Source organism: Balaenoptera physalus (assembly GCF_965194825.1).
Source record: "Balaenoptera physalus genome assembly, chromosome: X".
Classification (NCBI taxonomy): domain Eukaryota; kingdom Metazoa; phylum Chordata; class Mammalia; order Artiodactyla; family Balaenopteridae; genus Balaenoptera; species Balaenoptera physalus.
The window spans coordinates 89977185-90001089 of record NC_138903.1 but is presented as its reverse complement, the minus strand read 5'-3'; the positions used below and the strand labels follow the sequence as shown (position 1 = coordinate 90001089).

General features: G+C 43.0%; 2 protein-coding genes across 3 annotated transcripts in view; both read left to right on the top strand.

Moving 5' to 3' along the window:
- The window catches only part of BTK (Bruton tyrosine kinase), a 32244-nt gene extending 11969 nt beyond the window's left edge, over positions 1-20275 (top strand). For both annotated transcript variants that reach the window (XM_082447839.1, XM_082447838.1), the window contains 17 exons: positions 417-518; positions 2427-2495; positions 3976-4057; positions 9165-9293; positions 9608-9675; positions 10551-10738; positions 11157-11219; positions 11811-11865; positions 12156-12235; positions 12415-12542; positions 13360-13434; positions 13932-14103; positions 14606-14822; positions 15884-15948; positions 16559-16677; positions 17185-17342; positions 19134-20275. In XM_082447839.1, coding sequence (XP_082303965.1) covers positions 417-518; positions 2427-2495; positions 3976-4057; positions 9165-9293; positions 9608-9675; positions 10551-10738; positions 11157-11219; positions 11811-11865; positions 12156-12235; positions 12415-12542; positions 13360-13434; positions 13932-14103; positions 14606-14822; positions 15884-15948; positions 16559-16677; positions 17185-17342; positions 19134-19205 — 1842 coding nt within the window. In that variant the 3' untranslated portion in view covers positions 19206-20275. The remainder of the gene's footprint in view (positions 1-416; positions 519-2426; positions 2496-3975; positions 4058-9164; positions 9294-9607; positions 9676-10550; positions 10739-11156; positions 11220-11810; positions 11866-12155; positions 12236-12414; positions 12543-13359; positions 13435-13931; positions 14104-14605; positions 14823-15883; positions 15949-16558; positions 16678-17184; positions 17343-19133) is intronic.
- Positions 20276-20311: 36 nt separating this feature from the next.
- TIMM8A (translocase of inner mitochondrial membrane 8A) lies at positions 20312-23057 on the top strand. Its single transcript, XM_082447837.1, has 2 exons — positions 20312-20544; positions 21997-23057. The coding sequence occupies exons 1-2, from the start codon at positions 20413-20415 to the stop codon at positions 22156-22158; spliced, it is 294 nt and encodes a 97-aa protein (XP_082303963.1). The 5' UTR covers positions 20312-20412; the 3' UTR covers positions 22159-23057.
- The last annotated feature ends 848 nt before the right edge of the window (positions 23058-23905 follow it).

Sequence of the window (23905 nt, the reverse complement as noted above, 5' to 3'; positions counted from 1 at the left end):
TTTCCTAGCCCAGAACTAGCTACAGACATACTGGAGCAAAAATTCAAAGGTGCTAAGAAGCTATGGGGAAAATCTCACCATGGATTCTTGCAGTTGGTGAGCACTCATTAAATGGTTGTTGAGAATGAAATCCAAGACTTGGAAATTGCTTCCTTATTTTTTATGTTAAAGGCACACAAAGTCATCCACTCTTCTACAGTGTTTGCCCTCCATCTGGTAGTCAAAAAAGGTTAGGTTAATAGATCTGGAAGTTGTTTGGGTTTTGTTTGTTTGTTCGTTTTTTCAAAATGACAGGTCCTGATATAGAGTGTGGGTGTCACCTCACTGTGTTGAATGATGAGATAGCAAAATCTAATCATCTGGTTGCTTAATTGCTCTTAATCTTTCTCCATTTTCTTCCTCATTCTCTTTCTCAGAGAAGAGGCAGTAAGAAGGGTTCAATAGATGTTGAGAAGATCACCTGTGTTGAAACAGTGGTTCCTGAGAAAAATCCTCCCCCTGAAAGACAGATGATTCCGGTGAGAAGAGGCCATGGTTAGAACTGGGCATGGGGTGGGGGGGTGGGCAGGAGGGTTGCAGTTAAGAAACTTGGAACACTTCAATTCTCTGTAAATAAACCTGTGATGCTGTGCAGTGTGGGACACATAAAGCTCCCTTATATGTTCTTCACTCTGCCACATATTGGTTATGCTGAGTCTCAGCGTCTTTTCCCCAGATGCAGAACAACTCACTTAATCTGGAAAACTTGTAACGCCAATCTTAAGATGATATCACATCAAGTTTTCACACTGATCAGAGATGATTGGTTTTACTCCCTCGGTCACCAGGATCAGATTTACAAGCTTGAGTTAGTCTGAAAGCCAGAACTCTAGGGCTCTGAGTCATGAGATTCTTTAGTAGCTCACTGTTTCTTCTCTCATTTCCCAGAGCCTCTCGAGGACATAACGTCTACTGATTTCCTAGTTGATTGGTTTAAATATCATTTTTTTCCTGACGTCAAGAGTAATGCGTATTTATTATAGAAACTTTGCAAGATACAAAAAAAGCACAAAAAAGAAGATAAAATCATGCATAGTCTCATTATTCAGCTAAAACAACTATTAACATGTTCGTGTATGGACTTACAGATGTTTTTCTCCATTAACAACACATACACTCACACTAATATATATGTTATACATTTAAAACATAGAATCATATTATACTACACATCTTACTTTGCCACCTACATTTTCAATTTAACAATATAAACTTTTCCCCATAACAATAGATACTCTTTAATAAAATGATTTTAATGACTGTATAGTATACCCTATCATGGATATATTGTACTTTGTTTAACCAATCTCCTATTACTAGACATTTAAGTTGTTTCCAATTTATTTCATATCATAAATCATGTTGAAAGGAACATTCTTGCATACATCTTTATGTACTTTTGTTATTCTTTTCTTTATAATAACTCCCTAGGAGTAATATTTTGTTCTTTATGAAATCTGTATGCTTTGGTTATTTTTATAGTTTTATTCTATTTAATTTTGTAGAAGTAGAATTTGAATATCATATACACCTACAAGCTCTGTGTGGCAGTATCTATTCCTCTACATTCTTTCCAACGCCAGATATTTTAAATATTTGTTCATTTGAAAGCCAAGAAAAATGATACTTCATTGCTGACTTATTTTGCAATTTTTTTGTTACTCATAAGGTTGGACAATTATACGTCTACAGCTCATTTATATTTTTCCATTTGTGAATTCCTGTTAATTTTTTGGCCAGTTTTTCTATTGAAATGTTTACCTTATTCCTAGTACTTTTTAAGAGATCTAGATATGTTAACTTTAACTATATGTTGAAAATATTTCCCGGTTTTTCATTTATCTTTGAATTTTGTTTATACTTGTTTTTTTTAACCATAGTGGGTTTTAAAGTCTATGTCATCAAATTAGCTCATCTTTCTCTTAATGGTTCTAACTTTTAGCATTATATTAGAAAGGCCTTGCCTCTCACAAAATTATGTAAATAGTCAGTTATGTTTTTTTCTGTTAGTCATAGTTTCATTTTTTTATATAAAGCTCTTGAATCCATCCAGAATTTACGTTGGTGTATGGTGTGAAATAGCTACCTTAACCACCCGCCCCCCACCTCTGACAATATTAGTGGTTAAATGTTTGTCCCAGCATCATTTATTGATTAACCTCCCTTTCCTCAATAGTTTGAGATACCTCAGATTTTTTTTTGAATGAGTATGTGCTGGATCCTATGGATATGTTTCCCTACTGGGATATAGGAAGCAATCACTAAGGATTAGCATTGTCCATGCAGGAGAGCCTTCTGGAACCACTGCAAAAGACTCCCAGTACCTAGGGAAATCCAGAAAAGAGCAATGCATCAACCAATAACTATGATTTCTTCTGTCACTGCAGAGAAGGGGAGAAGAGTGCAGTGAAATGGAGCAGATTTCAATTATTGAAAGGTTCCCTTACCCTTTCCAGGTAAGGTATTTTCTCTCACTAGCTCACAAAGGGACCTGTAATATGATCGTTAGGGATGGCATGGGCTGTGAGTGTTTGCTTTTCTATTTTTCCAATCAAACATAGTTTCTTTTAGTCTCTACACCTCAAAGAGAATCCATAATGGCACTAACTATTATGGTGTGTCTTGTCTATGGTAATGGCATTGAGAAAGATGCTCTGTTTGTTAAGTGAGCATTTCACTTCCTTCTGGTTCTGCCTATCTGTCTAATGGTGGCCATGTGGGTTGAAAAGACAGAAGAGGGGAGGGAAGGAGTAGTATTAGGAAGTTCGGTGTAGGGAAGGCTTATTAGACTTAGGTATAAACTTAATTCTAGTCTGGAATAACTGAAGAGCCACATAGACATCTGTTTGGTAGATGCAATGTAAGCCATAAAAGAGAGCAAGAGCTTCAGATTCAATCTCTGATTTGGTTTGCTTATGATGTCCTGAGAACCCTGAGGCCACATGTCATGAATATAGCAGCCTCTGCAACAGTGAAAGCCAGAAAAGGAAGTGGAAAGTCTCAGGGGAGGGGGCTTTCTGTCATGGATTTATGAGCACAGCAAGACTAACAAGCAAAAAGAAAAATGTAAAAGGATCTTGTTCATGTCCCTGACTGTAACAAAGTTTACAAAACCTGTGAAGGAGGGGTGTTTTAGACACAGTTTTTACTACCATTGTCTTTCAATAAGTTGATGTTTGACTGGGCTAGTGGATACTGGTAAATAGCAGATAATTCAAAATTAATTTACATTTGACTTTAGAATCCACTGTGATGTCTATCAAGTCTGTGAGGGTTGGAACCACATCTTATATGTTTTGTACATCTCCATAACACCTAGCACAATGCCCTGTACATGTGTGGTGTTCAAAAACTACTGACTGATTTGATGACAATGCTTAATATATACTTCACTCTTTTTGAAGTAGGTATGTAGTTCCAAACGTGGTTTATTTTGGCTAATATTGGCAAGGGGAGGCCACTAGGCAGTGGGGGGAAAATCAGTCAAGAGTTAAAAATTTGCTCCATATTGATGAAGTATATAATCCACTTGTACTAATCAAGATTTGTTATATAAATCATTACTTCAATTATCTTCTATACAAACTCAAGGTTTAATAAGATCATAAAATATCCTTCATTGGATAAACAAAAATCTTGACTCCACCAAGGGCTGAAGATTATGAACTAAGTTTACACACAAATTGAAATACAAGTCAAGAGGACCCAGGAGTATTCACAAAGCAAAGAGTTTCTAAGTCCTACATCCCTGGATATGAATTGTTCAGGAATTCTTCAGATGGTTCACATGACCCCAGCTCCATGGCTCACTGAAGACCCTGCCTTTTTTTTGTTTTCCAGTATCATTATACAAAGTTGTAGCTTAAGATTAGTTCCTTCAAGGTCTTTTTTTTTTCTGACTCCTAACTGCTGAAGTCTGTGTGTCCATTGCCCCAGGTTGTATATGATGAAGGGCCTCTCTATGTCTTCTCCCCAACTGAAGAACTGAGGAAGCGATGGATTCACCAGCTCAAAAATGGTGAGAATTATTTGGAAAATAAACTAGTTTCCAAAGAAAGAAGGAAAGGAAGGAAGGGAGGAAGGAAAGAGAAAAGTTGGGAGAGAGGGAGAAAAAGAGAAAGGAGAGAGAAAGAAAAGAGAAAGAAAGAAAGAAAGAAAGAAAGAAAGAAAGAAAGAAAGAAAGAAAGAAAGAAAGAAAGAAAGAAAAAGGAAAGAAAGAAGGAAAGAAAAAGGGAACAGGGAGGGAAGGAGAGAAGAAGAAAGGGAGAGAGGAAAAAAGAATGGATGGAAGAAGGGAGGTGAAAGAAAGAAGAAAGAGAGGGAGAAGGGAAGGAGGGAGAGAGAGAAGGGAGGAGAGAGAGAGAATGGGGGGAGAAATATTGCATTTTCTTCCATATTAGTGATACAATTGAGTTTAATATTCCATCATATGAATAAAAGATCACATGACAGACTAAGAGTTTCAACTCTGTTCTACCACTGTCTCTCTAATGCAGTTTTGTAATTGTAGGCCCTTCCATTTCCCTATTTATAAAAGAGGTCTTGTTCTTTACACCAATTACAAGGGTGGTATGGTGTGGCATTCAATGGTTATTTCAATATTTTGAATCCTAGGTACGAAATATCTAGTTCCAAAAAAATTAAATACATGATATGAGAGTGCTTGGGGTCAGAGTAAAGAACCTGGTTCCAAGTCCTCTTCTACCACTAATAAGCTGGGTGACCTCTGGCAAGTAGGCCAACAAGCTTCTTTGAGGCTCAGGTTTTTCTTCTGAAAGAGGAATAATAATGATGCCTACAGTACCTACCTCCAGGGTTGTCCTAAGGATCAAATGAGGTAATGTATGTGAAAGCACATGGAAAACTGTAAAGCACTGTACAAGAAAGCACTGTACATCTTTTCATTGTGGATAAATATTTTCCAAGGAACTATTTCATGTTCCTTGCTTTGTGAGGACCTCAACTTGAATATAGTTCAGTATTTCACATAGACCATACAGTGTGCTCAGATAAACTTGACTGTAAATGCTTACAGCACAGGATGCATGCACACATATTTGTGTGTATATATAGCCACATGTCAAGTGACTGAGAGATTAACTGGTTGAGTTGACATCAGGAAAGGCTGCCTAGAGAAACAGGAAGGATGGCAGACTGATAACGGCATGGTTGGGTTATTGCGTGACAGCCCTTTGTCTTAATAAACACTTAGACTCTGATATGCAGTGGCTGACTACACCAGCTTTGTTCACTCCCTTGAATGTAAGTCTGGCTAACATAAAAATCATCAAATCTTTCAAGCTGAAAGAGGAGAGGAGAAAGAAAGAGAAGTGTAATTTACTTAGTTCTTTCTATGTGCCAGACACCAAGCTAGACACCTTGTATTTATTATCTCATTTAATTCTCACAGCAACCTTGGGCTAAAAACATCAACTAACACTTAATGAGCACTAACTCTGTACCAGGCTCTGTGCCAAGTGCTTCAAACAGGACTAGCACATTTAATCCTTACAATAAGCTTATTAAGTATGTATTACTCCCCTATTTACAGATGAGGGAACTGAAGCTCAAAGAGGTTAAGTAAGTTGCTCAAGGGCACATAGCTAGTGAGTGGTGGAGCCTGGGTTCTTACTACACCCCTAGGTCTGTTTGACTCCAAAGCCTAAGCTCATTGCATATTTTTGTGCTGCTTGGTTCTCAAGCCCAGAAATTGCACCTGTAGTTGGCTGCAAGATATTTTAGAGTAAGGCCATGTGAAGATTACAAATAGGTCCTATCTTGCACCACACAGTTCAGTTCTTGACATGTTTTGAAGTAAGAGGTCGGCTTTAGCCCTGGGGGTACAAAATGAGCACTTCAGTAATGCTTATTATGATCCAGGATCTTCTCTAAATTCTTTACATATATTAACTCATTTCTTCTTCATATCAACCATATGAGGCAGTTATTTTCACCATCCCCATTTTAGAGATGAGAAAACAGAGGTATAGAGAGGTTAAATAACTGGCCCAAAGGCACTCAGTTAGTAAGTGGCAGGGTCAGGCTTTGAACTCAGGCTCTAGAGTCTGTGCTCTAAACCAAGATGCTACCTCCAAGGCAGAGAAGTACACACAGAGCTCCAGAGGGCATATATATTTGTACTTCTTTGGTTCTCTCCACAGTGCCTCATAAATTGCCTTGCACAGAGAAAGGGACCAACAAATAGGTGTGTTAATTGATTTTTCTCCAAGAGTAAACAACTACCACCAACTTGGGATCCACATTGATGGACAGCTAGGATTTAGTTTGGAAATAGGGGAAGGTGGGACATACTAGCTGAGGGAGAAACCAGTTGTAGGTTAGCCCAACAAATATTTATTGAGTGCCCACTCTAGTGATAAGTTATCCCACTCTGAGGTAAAATGAACCAATTGGTAATCACTAACATGAAAAGGGGACCTCATGGTATACTGGCTACCTCTGTAGTGGTATTGGCTGTGAAGAGGCATGAGGGAGCCTTTGAGGTGCTGGATCTGAGGTGGTTAAATGGTTGTACACAAATGTGGTTAGCTGGATATCTTAGATTGTACATTTTATTATATGTAAGTTATACTTCAATTTAAAAAGTAGGGCCTCAGGTACCTCATATTGAGCTGCCATCTTTTTTCAGTGGTACTTTCCATGCAAAGTTTATATTCCTGAGGACTTAGCCCTGGGCTCTCTCCTTCCACTTCGTTGAACATGGCAGTGGGCACTTTAATGTTACAGCACCACAGATATTTGTCTACATTCACCCTAGACTCTTCATTTGGTCAAGCTCAATAGAGCCTATCCTAACTGCAGCTTCAAAAATAAGCAAATGACCTGACCTCACCAAAATGAATGAAAGAGTGGCATTAGTGAAACTCCAATGACATATATGGGGAGTAATCATTCATTCATTCCCCAAACAGAATTTTAGCCATTATCCTGAAAAAAATGAATATGAGAGATCAACCCATCAAGTACTTGGAATGTGCATTAACCATTAGTGCTTCCCAGATAGGGCTGGCCCCATGCATTGGTGAAGTAAGCAGTTTTCTCCTAGTCCTCCCACTAGGACGCTGTCATAGTCAGCTTGGGCTACCATAACAAAACATCATAGACCAGGTGACTTAAACAACAAACATTTATTTCTCACAGTTCTGGAAGCTGGGGAGTCCAAGATCAAGGTGTTGGCCAATTTAGTTCCTGGTGAGAACTCTCTACCTGGCTTGCAGACCGGTCACTTTCTCACTGTGTTCTCACATGGCAGAGAAAGAATTTCTCTCCAGTCTCTTCTTCTAAGGGCACTAATCCCATCATGAGGGCTCCACTCTCATGACCTAATTACCTCCCTAAGGCCCCACCTCCTAATATCATTGCACTGGGGGGGCTTCATTATATGAATTTGGGGGGACACAAACATTCAGTTTGTAACACTCTGCTTTTGCAATTCTCTCCTAAGTAGCTGGAAATACCAGCGCTGCGTTAACCAACAAAAGAAGGAGTGCCATCTTCGAGGGACCTCTTAATTATTTGGGAATGTAGGGTGGGTTCATAATGAGTGTGCTGGAGGTAGGAGGGCAGGAAGCCCTATAGCCTCTCATTAGCATATTAGCATAGCTTAATTTATCAGAGCAGCTAGTTGTTGATTAAGAATTTTTGAAATGTCTACTGGTGCCCAAGCCTGCACCCAAGAATCTTCAAATCCCTGGGTGATGGTAGTGGCATGCGGGGGAAGGGCAGAGGGTGGGAGCAATCAGTCCTGGCCGGGAGGAGTACCTGGAACATTGTTCAGAACTGCCAGTGCCTGGTAATAATAAAAGTCAGACAGACTTTTGCTTGGTTTTATTATTTTAAAGTTCTCTACAGACGACGTAGCCCCCTATAGCCTGCACCCCATCTGAACAGCTCCCACCACCCTGCATTTGGTGCAATGGTGAAGGGGTATGCTGAAAAAGCGAGGGGTGAGGGTGGGCAGGGTAGACTGGTTAGAAGCCTTCAAATCCATGTTTAGAAAAGCATCAAGATAGCACTTTAAAAAAAAGATGGCACTTTTTGTTCATTTGCCTATAAAATGCATCTGGCCACCAGTAGCTTCTAGGCCTCCCCCAAGGTCTTAAGTGAGTGGAGTGTGACTAGCAAGCTCTTAAGGACTTAAGTTGGTCTCTACAGAGGAAGGTTTTATTTTGTTCTTGTTTTTAATCTTTAAAAAAAAGTTATGCAGAGCTTCTTTTTAGCATCAATGCTGAAATGTGTATGTCCTCAAATATGCATATTCTTAGACCAGCCTAGGTCCTTGCCCCAGTGCTAGCTATTGTCAATTATTTCATTTGTCTTTGCTTTTCTGTTATCTGGCAACATGATCCCAGGATGACTTGTCTAATTGACTTCCGGTTAAGATTCTTGCAGTGCCACAGTATTAAAAACTGTAAAACTAATTCCTCTTATCTGCAAATCTCTCATCCTGAGAGATCTTTGGGGCCTCACAACCCTGTGAGGGAAATGGAACTGCTGTGTTTGTCTCCCAAAATGAGCTCAACCTACCTCAGTGGCCCTAGGAAGACTGAACTATGTTTATTCTAGAGGCAGAATCACCTTCATTTGATCCTGAGCTCTGCTCTGTTGACTGTTTTATGAACACAGAAAGCGTGAGGCAGAAGTTCTCACAAAGACAAATATCTCTAAAAGATCACTCCAGGAGCTGGGACATTGGTATATTGAGAGACGGAGTGAGAGTCTGGCTTGTCACGTTGTTTCCCTTATCTGGAAAAGACCACCATAGTCAACACCTGCCTTACAGGAAGATTGTAATGGCTACCAGAAAAACATAGATAACATATTTTTGTTCTGGGGCTCTGGAGAATCAGATATTCTTATCACTTTGGTCACCGGTTGGGAGATAGTCATCATAACAGACCACTGAAGAGAACTGCACAGGAACTCTCTGGGGCCAAGCATGTGAGCCAACTGGTCCTGTGTCTGCTTCCCTTCAGGGTGGCTGAAGAAGGGGCAGTTGTTTGAAGCTCACTACTAAACTCAAGGAGGAAAACATGCCTATGGTGGCTTCTCCCACATGTCAGATGTGACCTCTTTCTCTCTCTCTCTCTTCTCTCCTGTTACAGTAATCCGGTACAACAGTGATCTGGTACAGAAATACCACCCTTGCTTCTGGATCGATGGGCAGTATCTCTGCTGCTCTCAGACAGCCAAAAATGCTATGGGCTGCCAAATTTTGGAGAACAGGAATGGAAGTAAGAGATGTGATCAATATAATTTCTCCCTCCTTTGACTATCCATCACTTTCTCAGGGCTCTATCAAACCCAGGTTTGTACATTTTGGCCAGTGCACAAAGGAGGGTGGGAGAGGGGATCAGTGGGGGCCAAAATTCAGCTGGTGCTCTGCTCTTCCAGCTGGGCGACCTAGCATTGGGCTGTATCATTCCAGACTTTTCCTAACTTATGTAAAGTCAATGAGTACAAGAGTAAATTTCCTGACCAAACCTGTCCCTGGGCCCTTTCTGAAGATGCACTCTGTATCTATCGTCACTGGTTTCTCACTTTGCAGGCTTAAAACCTGGGAGTTCGCACCGAAAGACGAAAAAGCCTCTTCCTCCCACGCCTGAGGAGGACCAGGTATACAGGGAAATTGGGTGCTGCTACTGTTTAAATTGAAACTTACAATCACACCCTGAAAACAGACCAAAGTCTTAGAATTCTCCCTGGGATTTGGCAGTGTAAATTGGTATTCTTGCTGAGACAGGGGCTTTGTCCTTCTAATTAGGACTTCCTCTTCAGTGGAGAGATAGAGGGCTAGTAGGAAGCTCTTGGCAACCATTTAATCCAATCACCTGTTTAAAACAAAACAAAGCCTGATTTTTTTAAATGAAAAATATTTTCAAACATAAAGTTGAAAATTTTTAACAGTGAATATCCATATACCCAATATCTTGATTTTATCACTATTATATTACTTTAAAACTTGATTTTGGGGGTTACTTTTTGAGGTCTAGAAAGCCCTTTCTCATATATTGTAAGTAAGCAAAGCAGGAATTATTATACTCATTTTACAAACTAAGAAAAGAAGATTCAGAGCCACTTAGTAGGTCCATGTACTTAGTAGAAGTCCATGTACTTCTTGGCTTCTTAGTAGTGCCAAGAAGCTTTCCCGATTACGGCTGTACATGGTTTTTGTCCAGGAAGTTTAAAAATACTGATACCTGGGTCCAGCCCTCAGAGATTTTGACATAATTGGTCTTTGAAACTGCTTAGGTGTCAGGATTGTTAACCGCCTGCTAGATGGTTCTGATGTGCATTCCAGGCTGAGAGCCCCTGCATGGGTGCTTAAAACTGGTTGTTGAATGAATGCTGAATAAACCTTTTATTTTGCCTGATTTGGGTTAGAACAGTGTCTCCAGTAAGCCAGAGAGCTGGGGAAGAACAGGAGAGTGCTTCATATCTAGCCAACATCTAGCCAACCCCACCCCTACTTTTTCCTCTTAACAACACAGATCTTAAAAAAGCCACTGCCCCCTGAGCCAACAGCAGCACCTGTCTCGACAAGTGAGCTGAAAAAAGTTGTAGCCCTTTATGACTACATGCCAATGAATGCAAATGATCTACAGCTGCGGAAGGGCAACGAGTATTTTATCCTGGAGGAGAGCAACTTACCCTGGTGGCGAGCCCAGGATAAAAATGGGTGAGTCCACGCCTGCCCTTCCTGAGCCTTGTGCCCACCTACTCTATACACACGCAAAGTCCTGCAGCATAATTCCCCTACTCAGTATCCTGATCAGAAATTGTTCTTCCCACACCAAAAGGAATATGCTCTCCCTCCAAGTACTTCTCAGAGGGCAGCTCTACACGTGGCCACCTCTCTGAGCCTGTACAGTCTGGCCCACATGTTGTCGAGCACATGTAATCAATGCCGCATGTGCAGAAGCTACACACTTCACTGGCCTAGCCATGCATTGGCAACATGATTCTCTTTGAAGGAGGGGCATTTTATATACCTCCATTCGAGATTGGTTATGAGCCCAAGGATACAGGGCATCCAAATCTGTCTATCACCCAGGATGGGAAGTGCTGGATGATCGATCACGTTGTCTCCTCTACAGGCAGGAAGGCTACATCCCTAGTAACTATGTAACCGAAGCAGAGGACTCCATAGAAATGTATGAGTGAGTATGCTTATGTTCCTAGCGCACAATCTTCCCAGAGGAACTAACTATAGTATAAACTTTTTTTATACTTTCAACAAAATTTTGATTTCAAGATACCTATTAAAATCAGTGTCAACTGGGTCAAATGATGCCACTCAAGTTAGTGCCTCTGTCTTACCCTCATCCCAAACACCCTGTTGATGAAAGCTGGAGAGGTCACCACACCCCCTCCTCCCCCCAAATCCAGAAGAACCACACTACGACAACCTGATAGGAAACATTTGAAAAGGTGAAAATGGCAAACTTCTGTGGATGTGCTTTCTCCCTAATCATGGAAGTGGGTTGTCCTTGAAGGCCCTGTCCCTGATCCCTTCCCTGCAACCTTCTGCCACCTGCCTTTGCCCTCTACTCTCCATTTCCATGATTCTTCAGTGCCAAGCAAGCTTTGGGAAAGGGATGTAGTATGCTATGCACGTGATAAGACACTCAGTAAATAGAGGTTGAGTGAATTGACTGACTCACTGGCATGGAGGAGCCACAGATAGCACTCTAATCTCTGAGCCACTTACACCATGGCCTGGGAGCCACACAAGCACTCTCCCTTTACAGGTGGTATTCCAAACACATGACTCGGAGTCAAGCTGAGCAACTGCTAAAGCAAGAGGTAAGTATGTGACCACAAGCAAATGGCATTCTCCTTGCACAGCAAGCAAGGATCCTGAATTGCGGGCTTGCTGCTGTCCGCCATCTCCAGGCAAAGCAGTGTCAACGCTGTCATTTTATGGGGTCCCAATTATACTTTTCACTGTCAAAAGCAATGAGGCTGCAGCTCAAACATGGAACTTGGCAGTGAAATCAAGGCTCCTATAATATTTTCTCTCGGGTTTGGGCAGGTGGGATCCAGGTGTGAGCACCACTTCCTCCTGACGGTCAGCTGCTTTTTCATCGTTTCAGGGGAAAGAAGGAGGCTTCATTGTTAGAGACTCCAGCAAAGCTGGAAAATATACTGTGTCTGTGTTTGCCAAATCTACAGGGTAAGTGTTACTGTTTCAAGGCCCTGGGGACAAAGGACAGGGGTGCCCAACCAACAGTTCCTTAATGAAGTGTTCCTCTCACATCCTCTGTCACTTAAACTCAAAACTCATCTCACTTCACTTCTTGGGTCCTTTGGACCCTTGTTCCCAAGTTGCTGACTCTGCGTCCACTTCTTCAGGGAACCTCAAGGGGTGATACGCCATTATGTTGTGTGTTCCACACCTCAGAGCCAGTATTACCTGGCTGAGAAGCACCTTTTCAGCACCATCCCTGAGCTCATTAACTACCATCAGCATAACTCTGCAGGTAAGTACCAGGGGAACCAGAGAAGAAGCGTGTGACAAGTACCAGGAGAAGCAATTTGGGACAAGGTGGTTAGGGGAAGAATAAGCCTCACAGGGTAGTGGGAATTAGCTGTGAAAATAAACCCCTGTGATGCTGGGTCGAGGTCAAGTGAAGAGGTGGTCAAAGGCAGACCTTATGCCCAGTAGGGACTGACTTCTTATTTGGTGATTGATGCTCAGTGCTAAGGAAAGACATAAAGGAGACTGGTAATTAATCAATCAGCAATATTCATTGTGTTCCTGGTGTATACTCAGCAGTTTTCTTGTTACTAGAGAACACACGAAAACTATTAGTTGAAGTCCTTGCCCCCAAAGGACATACAGGCTCAAAAACATCAGAAGAGAGTTTCTAAGCAGTGTAGACATTCTAAAAACTGGGAGATGGGTGAGAGCACGAATACATGGGAAAAACTTCATCAAGAAGGCTTGCTGCTATCCACCATGTCCAGGCAAGGCAGTATCAAGGCTGTCATTTTATGTGGTCCCAATTACGCTTTTCAGTATCAAAAGCAGAAGTAGGATGTGAGTTAAGGCTAGGCTGGGAGGTGGGAATATATTTAGCTGGGGTGTATATTTCAGTTAGCATTCTCTCTTTCTTGTCCCTGAAAAACATCTGTAAGAGGAGAAACTTCCAGAAAAATTCGGGTTCATGGAGATCTTCTGGGATTCAAAATGTACTAGAAAGATGACCACTGGAAGCGTGAGGCTTTAAGTGAGGGTGTGTGAGGCATCTCACCCCTGCTCCGCACCAGCAGCATGACTCTCTTTGTATGTTTCAGGACTCATATCTAGGCTCAAATATCCAGTGTCTCAACAAAACAAGAATGCGCCTTCCACTGCAGGCCTGGGCTATGGTAACTGATTATTTCTCTAGGGTAGGGTGGACAGGCCAGTTGGAAGGACTACGTCTGGCAGACCCAACCAGACCTTACCTCTCAGTCATCCTTGCAGCACACTGTTCTATCCCAGCTGCTGCCAAGGAAGGTTAAGAAAGAGCCAAACCAAAGTTATCTAATGATTTTTCTCCCTCTGGTGGCTCCTACTGGGACTGCAAAAACATAGATTCATAAAGGGATTTTTTTTTTTAATTGTGGGGAAAAAATCATAAAAGGATTTCAAGAGGATGTCGTTTATCTTCTTGCTTTATGCCTGACTTGTACCTAAATTCCAAGACTCCTCCAATCAGTAATCCCCTGTCCCTGAGATTCACCTGAGCAAAGATGGATTAGTACCCCTGAGAATTTCCCTTTTACTGCTTGTCTATTTCTACCCCCAGTAGGGATTCTTATCTATTGTAGAAATTATACATACATGACTCCCAAATAATCACATCAAGGCTTTGTTGTTATAGGATCATGGGAAATCGATCCTAAGGACCTGACCTTCTTGAAGGAGCTGGGGACTGGACAATTTGGAGTAGTGAAGTATGGGAAATGGAGGGGCCAGTATGACGTGGCCGTCAAGATGATCAAAGAAGGCTCCATGTCTGAGGATGAGTTCATTGAAGAAGCCAAAGTCATGATGTGAGTTACAGTCCAAACTCAACTCTCCATCCAGTCTAGGAATTACCAGGATGGTTCCCACTGGGGTTTAAGGTGATTTATAGTAAGAGAGATTTGGGACCACGGCCTGAGCTCAAACTTTGATTAGTGGGAGTAACTGCTAAGGTAGTCATTTCTCTTAGATATTGGTGGAGAATAGTATTGATCATGGGCGTGTACCATCTCAGCAGCATTTGGGGGTAAATGTAGAAAATGAGACTTTCAAAAGGAAGACATTCTGATGTAGCCTTAGTGTTCATTCAGCCCTGGGCTTGTTTCCCGTTCTACTGATGGACTCCAAATCCTGGCTCACCCTCATATATTAGGCACTTTGGAGTTTAGGGTAGGAAGGAGGAGCGTCAACTTGTTATTTTGGCCCCTCATCTGACACTCTACTCCCAGGCCAACTCCTTTCCTCCTCAGCTCCTTTCTGAATAGTATTCAGAGCCAGAAAGGGAGGACTGGTTCACTGCCTTTCCTGTAGGAATCTGTCCCATGAGAAACTGGTGCAGTTGTACGGCGTCTGCACTAAACAGCGCCCCATCTTCATCATCACTGAGTACATGGCCAATGGCTGCCTCCTGAACTACCTGAGGGAGATGCGCCACCGCTTCCAGACTCAGCAGCTGCTGGAGATGTGCAAGGATGTCTGTGAAGCCATGGAATACCTGGAGTCAAAGCAGTTCCTCCACCGAGACCTGGTAGGACCTCAGAAGGATTGGCCTGGGTCCGAGGGCTGAGGGGGTGGAAGCAGCAAAGGAAGACCTATAATACATGGCTGAGGAGGGTGGCAGGAGCAATCATTTCAGTTTTATCTAGAAAACACTATAAGTTTGGTGAGCCTCTGCCCCAGTGGTCAGCCAGTCAAAGATCTCCAGCCTCAACACCACAAGTTCTGCCATGGTGGGAGCTAGAGCACTCACTCCCAGCCCCCTACCATGACAAGGAAATGGTGGGGTCCTTCAGTGGCAGAAGGGAAGCCCTGCTTCCTGATGGGACTGCTCTTAGCACAGAACCATCATTTTGGTTATATCAGAGTCACAAACTGGGGGTCTGCTGGAGCATTTGGGTTCTTTTTTTTAAATGTTATATATTAGTTAGCAAACACTTAAAAACATTTCACATTAAAGAACTGAATTTCCAGCTTCTCTTGAAAATCTAGACCATCTTGTAACACCAGGCCCACATTCTCATAGGCCATGCTAACAGTTGGCTGGAGCTGACACCTAGGAAAATGTGGGCCTGGTGTTACAATATGGTCTAGCTGATTACAGGAAAGTGGCTGGCCTTCTTTAGACCAGACACTTTCCTGACACCTCCACCCACCCACTTCACTCTGTCACTTCACCTGCCTGGCCTCTGCAGGCATCCGAGTTTGGGCCCCTGTTTATTTCAGCCGGGCCAAGGCTCAAATCGCCCTAGTCCCACTGGTAGAAAAGCAGAAAACAAAACACACTTGCCTTCTGCTCTCCCTTAATTCTCTCGGCATTTCAATGCAGGAAGGGTTGTCGTGGAATTGCCAATATGAGTGAAGTCATTCTGCAAGTCCTCAGTGCTTTACTTACGACTACGGGGGTTGCTCTATTATGTGGTGGAAGTGCATCAAAATTTCTCAGTGGCATCAACTGATTCCTGTTAGGTGGGAAGGTGTCTCTATGTGAAGATGAGGCTTCCCTGGCCTCACTCCCCTGGTGGGCAGAAGTTTTGTGCCTTTAACCTGTGTGCCAGGGACAGAGTCTCACTGGTATGTGTTGCACTACAGGCGGCTCGAAACTGTTTGGTAAACAATCAAGGAGTTGTTAAAGTATCTGACTTCGGCCTGTCCAGGTGAGTGTGCCTTTTTCATCTTTCCCTCTCAAAGTAAAAATGGCACGGTACAAACATGAGGTGACACTGTAATTTTTAATCCTCTCCCTTTTCCCCCTAATTCTAGTCTTTTCCACCATCTTTCTATACCTTTTCTTTCTCTGAATGGTTTAAGTCACTTTTCACCTCTTGTTTTATTGTTATATCCCTCTCTTCTCCTTTCTCCTTTGCTCTTTTTTTAAAAGCTAATTTCTCCAATACTTTATGTTGATCTGTTAATCCTGTTGACTTTACTCCATGTCTCATTCTTTCCTAAGCAATCTAATTCCCACTGACAACTGCAGAATAGAAGGAAGGGAAGGATGCGAAAAGAGAAAGGAAAGAAGGCTAGAGAAGAGGAAGGGAGTACCTATTAGATCTTATTTCACTTCATCCTTGCTGTAACCATATTGTCAACCAGGAAAGCTAAATCGGATATGAAAACAGGAATCTGTTAGAAATAACATTTGTAAAAGACACTGGTTGGCCTGTAGGCATATATTTGTGCAACTCTTGTGGCTGTGCGAAGAAAATTTAAGCAAATATCAAGCTCTCCAAATTCTAACAGTAACAAGTCCTGAATCCTTTGCAGGTATGTTCTGGATGATGAATACACAAGCTCAGTAGGCTCCAAATTTCCAGTCCGGTGGTCTCCACCAGAAGTTCTTATGTATAGCAAGTTCAGCAGCAAATCTGACATTTGGGCTTTTGGTGAGTGAATAAGATCACATGGATTATACAGCTCAAAGGAAAAGGAACGCAGTGGGGGAAATTCACACTCTGCAACCTGCACAGAGACACTGTTATTTGTTCTTGCTTTCATTCATCTAATTCTTAGGGAGTCAGGCACCACAGAGGTTTCTGGGGATTAAAAACAGTAAACTAGACACGATCCCTGCCTTCTTAGAACTTAGAGTATATTGAGGGAAACACACAATTCATTCAGTATGCCACAGCTTCTGAATACTGATTACGTACCAGGGACTCTGCCAGACCCTATAACTATAAAGACAAATAAGATGCTGTCTCTCTCCTAAAGGACTAATAGTCAAGGGCAACCCTGATTACGCTCCAGTGTACTCAGTACTATAGCAGAAGTCTGAACAAAATGAAAAAAAGCACAGAGGGGAGAACCAGATGAATGTAATGTTTGAGGTTGATTTAGGGAGACTAGGATCCCTACTACCCAGAAACAACACATTTTTTTTCATTTTCTAGGGGTGCTGATGTGGGAAATTTACTCTCTGGGGAAGATGCCATATGAAAGATTTACTAACAGTGAAACAGCTGAACACATTGCCCAAGGCCTACGTCTCTACCGGCCTCATCTCGCTTCAGAGAGGGTATATACCATCATGTATAGCTGCTGGCATGAGGTAAGTATTTTATTGGGACCTCAAATCATTTCCTTGAACCTGCTTTCCCATTTAGCTGGCCAAGCACCCCGGCCCCACTCTCCCGGGCCATATAGCAGCTGGGCACAGACAGATAGCTGTGCACATTCTTGGATCCTGGCCTACATCCCAATCCTTTCACGGCCAGAAGTTTTTCCAGGCCCGTTCCAATTCTCACTAGAGTATCATTAGCAGACCCCAATACCAACTCGGCTTTAGGGAGAGAGGTGTTGTGGGGCCATGTCACCTAGCATAAGCAGGCAGCCAAAGGCACTCAGACAAGCGTATGGACATTAAAAAAGAAAAGTCATTAAAATCTGTGTTCATTCCTTTGGGAGTCATTGGCCCTTTCTTCTACTTTACTAACTGCACACCTTTTCTGGCTGTGGTCCTAAATGAGATTTCTTTTAAAACCCTAAGGCCTGAAAGGAAACTAAAATAGGTAGTGCTCATGGTTTTTTTTTTTTTAAATACAGTGCATTACGGGATATGTGGGTAGATATGGTATTTTGAAAATAAAGAGCCTGTCCCACTATTAAAATGCTTTGCTGCTCTCACCTTGGGTTCTTCCAGGGGTGCCTTCTCCACTTTCAGTAGATCCCTGGCAACCTTAATTTGGCAACCTAAATGTCTAGTAGGAAATGAGTGCTCAGCTCTTAGTTCTGCCCCACTAGAAAAAGGGAAAGAGACAGTGTCCAACAAGCATATATGTGAACCTGGAGCCATCTCTGTGGGGTGAAAAGTGGGCATTTGGATCAGAACACGGCTCCTTTCCCTTCAACAAATCACTGAGGTCACAAAGAAAGTGTGGAGAAAGGGAGAACCCCTAGGAGCCATTTCCCTTCTCTCTCCCATGCCAAGCAGGATTAAGGGTGATTGACTATGCTCCCTCCCAACTAGGACATGCTCACTCTGCTAGTTAAGTATTTCAGACAGGCACTTTCTCCACAGCCTGTTTAAAGCAGTAGTCATGAAACTGGATTCACATCAGAATCCCTGGGAAACTCTTAAAACTGCAAATGACTGGGCCTTATCTGATTAGGTATGTCTAGAGTGGGACTCGGGTATGTCTTTTTAAGCTTCCCAGGAAATTCTGATACTCAGCTAGGTTTGAGAATCACTGATTCAAAGGAACAAGAAATTGATGACTTTTTAGTTCTGATGGATTGAGACCTTTCTTGCATGAATATGCCCTGAATCACTAAATACCTCAGGGGCTTATGGACCAATGGCTATCACAAAGGGCCTTAGTCTGGAGGCCAGACGGTGGTAATAAGAGGTCCCAGATGCTTAGGATCCCTACCCAGTGATGCAGCCCATGGTCTTGAAATGTTAATTCCTTTGTTAACTTTGGCTACAGGATGGTAGAAACAAGTGTTTGAAACCAAACTAAAAATTATCACAGCTTATAGGATTTCAGCTCTGTCAACCACTTAAACTTCTTTGGTAGCCACTTGAGGTTCCAAAATAAGAATGCATTGGTGCACAATTATGTAATGAATTTTGCCCTTAGTTTTAATCAGTGTTTGTCAGTGAAATTTTCACAGTGTCCTCACCACATTAATAAGCCGAGTTACTAAAGATTTAAAGCGCACAAGGACTTTATGGAGCACTTCTATTTCTCCCCCCACCCCTTTTTTTCTTTTGGTAATCCACAGGGTATGCTACTGGGCACATAGCATAAACTTCATAAACATTTGCTGTTTACTCACTGTGTTTCCCTTGAATTTTGGACTCTAGTCCACTATAACACTATTTTTTCTTTGGTTTTAGAAAGCAGATGAACGTCCCACCTTCAAAATTCTTCTGAGCAACATTCTAGATGTCATGGATGAAGAATCCTGAGCTCACCAATAAGCTTCTTGGTTCTACTCCTCTACTCCACAAGCCCCAATTTCACTTTCTTTGAGGAAATCCCAGGCTTACTGGCCCTGGAGCCTTTGTGCTCTTGCTGAATACACAAAGGCCCCTCTCCACATCTAGGAATGCCTTTCTATCTCTTCCCTTGGATAGTACCTTCTGAGCAAAGGCCAAGGAATTATTGTACCTGGTATTTTCCCCCAGAGAGGAAATTTCCCAAGAGTATTAAAACAGACTGAATTTGGGATGGAAACATTTTTGGGGAGGGAGGGAATGTAAATAGCCTCACAATGGGTCCAACTGCTCTTTGGGTAGGCAATAGAGCTTGCGGGGAGGGAGGCAGAATTTGGCAGGAATAAAATGGTGTCATAAAAATGGGAGGGGAGGGTGTTTTGATAAAATAAAATTACTGGAAAGCATGAAAGTTTCTTGCTATTTCGATTAATCATGCAGCCTCTCTGAAGCGCCCTATAAAACTGCTGTGTGGCACTGGTTTGTCATATTCCTACTTGGAGAACTCCACAGGATTCTCCGCATTTAACCCCTCTGGCTCTTGGAAAATTCTGCTTCTGAATCAGAGACAGTGATCACAAACCAAAGCACACTGCCTGACACGCAGTAGGCATTAGATGCTATTGGAATGAATCTGACAGTTGGAGACAAATACTGCCAGATCCTCTTTTCCCTACCTCAGGCGGGGTAAACTCCATTAAAGAACTAGAGCTAGGGGCCCAGGACAGCTAAGTGACGGGCCCAGCAGTCCGGACCGAGCACTAGCTTGGCAGTGGGGAAAGCGCGGGTCAATTTGGAAGCCGGCAGGGGCGGGGCTATTGGGCCGGCCAGGAATGGGCCACATGGTCTGAAGTAACTTCCTTTTTTTACCTTCTTTCTTTCTTGTCTTTTTGAAGTAAGGTCTCAACAGCGCCACGGCGCTGGGCGACGAGTCCTGAAACCTCAGGGCGCAGGTGCGGCGCCGCCGCGGGGCCGCGCGCGGGCAAGTGCGAGGCGCGCGGGCGGCTGGGAGGAACGCCCAGAGCGGGGGGCGGGCCCGCGCGTAGGGCCGTGCGCCGGCGCAGTGCGCTCCCCGGGCAGTCCCGGAGGCAGTGGATTGTGGTTCCGGTTCCGCCGCGGAGACGCGTGAAGGTCGGCGAGTTGGTGCGGAGTTTGTCTCGGCACGCGTGGCCGCGCTGGGATGGAGTCCTCCTCGTCTTCCTCCGCAGCGGGTTTGGGCTCGGTCGACCCGCAGCTGCAGCATTTCATCGAGGTAGAGACTCAGAAGCAGCGCTTCCAGCAGCTGGTGCACCAGATGACGGAACTTTGTTGGGTGAGGAGCCTGGGGCTGGGACCTGGCCACTGTACCTACTTTCCTGCCCTTGCCTCGCGCAACTCGCCACGACGCCTGGGATTCGGGGAAGGGAGAGGACCCAGCAGCACCCTTTGGTTTCCTTAGGTTCCTCAGGTCGAGCCGGAAGGGAAAAAGAGTGACTCCGCTTCTCAGAGGGCTGTCACGCCGGACCTCGGCTTTGTTAGTGCAGAGGATTGGAGATCGTAGAAGACTTATGCCATTGTCCCTACCAGCACTTTAGGCACCTAAGGTTGAAGCTGCCAGTGCTGGTCACCAAGACTGAGGAGAGCCCCCAGTACTGGGATTTCATTTTTGGCACCCTGAGTCCCAGAGAATCAGTGAATCTCCTGTCCCTGCACTCTTCAGAGTTTGCCTTGATTACTCAGTTGCTCTAAGCGTCCCTCGTGAGAAGTGAGTGGCTCTAGCCCACTAACTATAAAAGTGGGGTAATCTCTACCAACATACACACTTTTTTGCCTTCTTGTTGGATTGTTGTGTAATACTAAGCCGTTTCAGGTCTGAAGGTTGAGGAATTGAGTATGCCCTGTGAGGGGACTTTGGCAAAAGGGTAGAAGGCATTTATTTGCAGCTTGGGATCAAAGTGTTCTCTGGCAGCCAAAGACAGCATAACTGCCCTGCCTTGACATACAAAATTCACAGAATTCAGAGGCCAAGGATAATTTTCCTTGGAAGTGGAGAGTCTGATACTTGTGTACACAACAGAGAATAATGAACGAAATTCATTTGAACCATAAACTTATGGTATTGCTGGACTCTGACCCTTAAAAAAATGCTTACTGAACTCCTGTCTTCCTTGAACCAGAGTGCTTTGATTCTTTTTAAAAATCTGATTCATTACATTTGGACCAGCAGGTGGTGTGGTTAAGGACTCCTTTAAGAATCTGAAAGCTGTGGGCCCTTTAGGAAAATTCATACAATTTTCCATTCGTCTTGAGAGAGGATTCAAGAGCCTCTGGCTTACGTAGACGTTACAGAATCTCCAGTCATAGATATTCTTTTTTTCCTTTGGTAGGTTTTAGTGTGTCTTAAAGGCATTTAATGCAAGCAGCATTGTAGAGTTTGAACCAAATTCAGCGAAGGGTTAACTTCCCTTGTATTTTGCTACCTATCTTGCTTTGTAATATCTCAGCTCCACCATTTTCTGGCCCCATGACTTAGGACAGAGTATCTCTGTGCCACAACTTCCGTCTTTGTAAAATGAAGATTAATAATAGTATCTATTCCATAGGGTTGTTGTGAGAATTTAATGTAAGCCTATAGAAAATTGCCACAAAGTAAGCTGCCAAATGTGAACTATTATTAACATATCAGATACTGTTTTTAGGTGAAGTTTTTCCTCTAAGCAACAAGAAGCTCCCCTTCCTTTTTTTTCCAAGTTCCCTTTGTGATTCTGTATCTTGTCCTGAGCAGGAAAAGTGCATGGACAAGCCTGGGCCAAAGTTGGACAGTCGGGCTGAGGCCTGTTTTGTGAACTGCGTTGAGCGCTTCATTGATACAAGCCAATTCATCTTGAATCGACTGGAACAGACCCAGAAATCCAAGCCAGTCTTCTCAGAAAGCCTTTCTGACTGACCTGAGTATTACCTCTCTGGAAAAGGAAGGTAGTTCAAGAAATGAAGAGCAGTTGATGGGATGGTTGAAGAAAAGGCTGTGGGGGGATCGGCTCCCACCTTTGTCACTCTTGGGACATCCTGTCATCTGAGAATGAACAAAGACCAATTTTTGTGTGTGGGGGTGGTTTGAGGGTCAGATGTGTTTGGGGTTGTGTTTTTTAATGCTAATCTTGGGGAAACAATTGACAGATGAATGGAAAACTCTGCTAGATGTATGTTACTGTATGTGGGACGATGCTTTCTTCATAGTCCCATTAACTGCTTCCTATAATTTTAATAGTGGAGCTGCTCTATAATTTGACAGTGGGACCACATAGGTAATAATCTGTTATTTGTGTGGATTCCTTTCAGATTTCTGGAGAGATCGATATACATCTTTGTGTCTCTCAGAAAGGGCAGCAGTGGGGGAAAGGGTAATTTGGTACTTGACTGTAGGCCTCCTTATCTAGTGTTTGATTATCAGTGCTGGAAAAAAAATGTATGGAGTATTCATACAGTACATTTCACCTTTCTAGATTATCTCCCTCCCTTATACTGTGATTCACTTAAATATCTATATATAAAGTACAGTCTTGAGCTAGTACAGGTAGCCTGAGAGTCTAGAGGCCTTTAGTTAAAGGAATCTAGCCAGCGAACATAATTCTCATACTAAACTGCCACAAGGAAGAAGTTAACTTACCCTGTATTTCAGGGTCCAAAAAAATTTAAAGATGTGCCTAAATGAAAAAATAAGTTATAAAGATTTAGGCCAGTCAAAAACTAACAGCAGTTTCAGGTAGAGGTGCATGCCTAATGTAAACCAGCATAGTTTCCATTTACTGCGTTCTTTTAATCACTGAAATAAAAGCTTCTACAAGATTCAAGTCTGATTGAGAAGGCTTTCTATTCTGGTTATCACCTACACCCAGGAGAGATTTGGTGTGGGCTGGTTCCAAGGCTGAAATGTAGTCAGCCTGGGTACCTGTTCTGTGCAAATTATGGCACAGTATTCCAGGGACCCCTGACCTTTTTGTTAGAAAAAAGAACCTAGAGATGAGATGGAGAGGGAAGGAATTCAGTGCTGATGGTTAGTTCCCTGAGTGTAGTAGAAGAGATTATAGTGACTGGATTCCCCTCCTCTTATTTCAAATCCTAGTGGACTGGAGTATAGACCTAAAGTGGAACTACTTGTTGGGAGCCTCTAGTGCAAATCCATGAAAGTTGAGAAATACACATTTCTAGAAGCCTCAAGTCCCTGTTTAACTTCCCACCATATAGGCACTACAAGGAAATTTTTAAAACTCCTGATGAAAACACAATTCACCAAGCATTTAAGTACCTACTACGCCGGACACTGTTGTTGTTGTTTTTTTTTAAGTATTTGTTTATTTATTTATTTATGGCTGTGTTGGGTCTTCGTTTCTGTGTGAGGGCTTTCTCTAGTTGTGGCAAGCGGGGGCCACTCTTTGTCGCGGTGCGCGGGCCTCTCACCATCGCAGCCTCTCTTGTTTCGGAGCACAGGCTCCAGACGCGCAGGCTCAGTAATTGTGGCTCACGGGCCTAGTTGCTCCGCGGCATGTGGGATCTTCCCAGACCAGGGCTCGAACCCTTGTCCCCTGCATTGGCAGGCAGATTCTCAACCACTGCGCCACCAGGGAAGCCCCTGGACACTGTTTTTGATGCCAGGATTTCATCAGTACACAGAAACAGTCCCTGCCTGTGTGGAG

Coding starts and splice junctions, on each gene's coding strand:
- TIMM8A (XM_082447837.1), top strand. CDS start 20,413: ATGGAGTCCTCCTCGTCTTCCTCCGCAGCGGGTTTGGGCTCGGTCGAC. Junction 20,545..21,996: donor AGATGACGGAACTTTGTTGG/GTGAGGAGCCTG, acceptor TGTCCTGAGCAG/GAAAAGTGCATGGACAAGCC.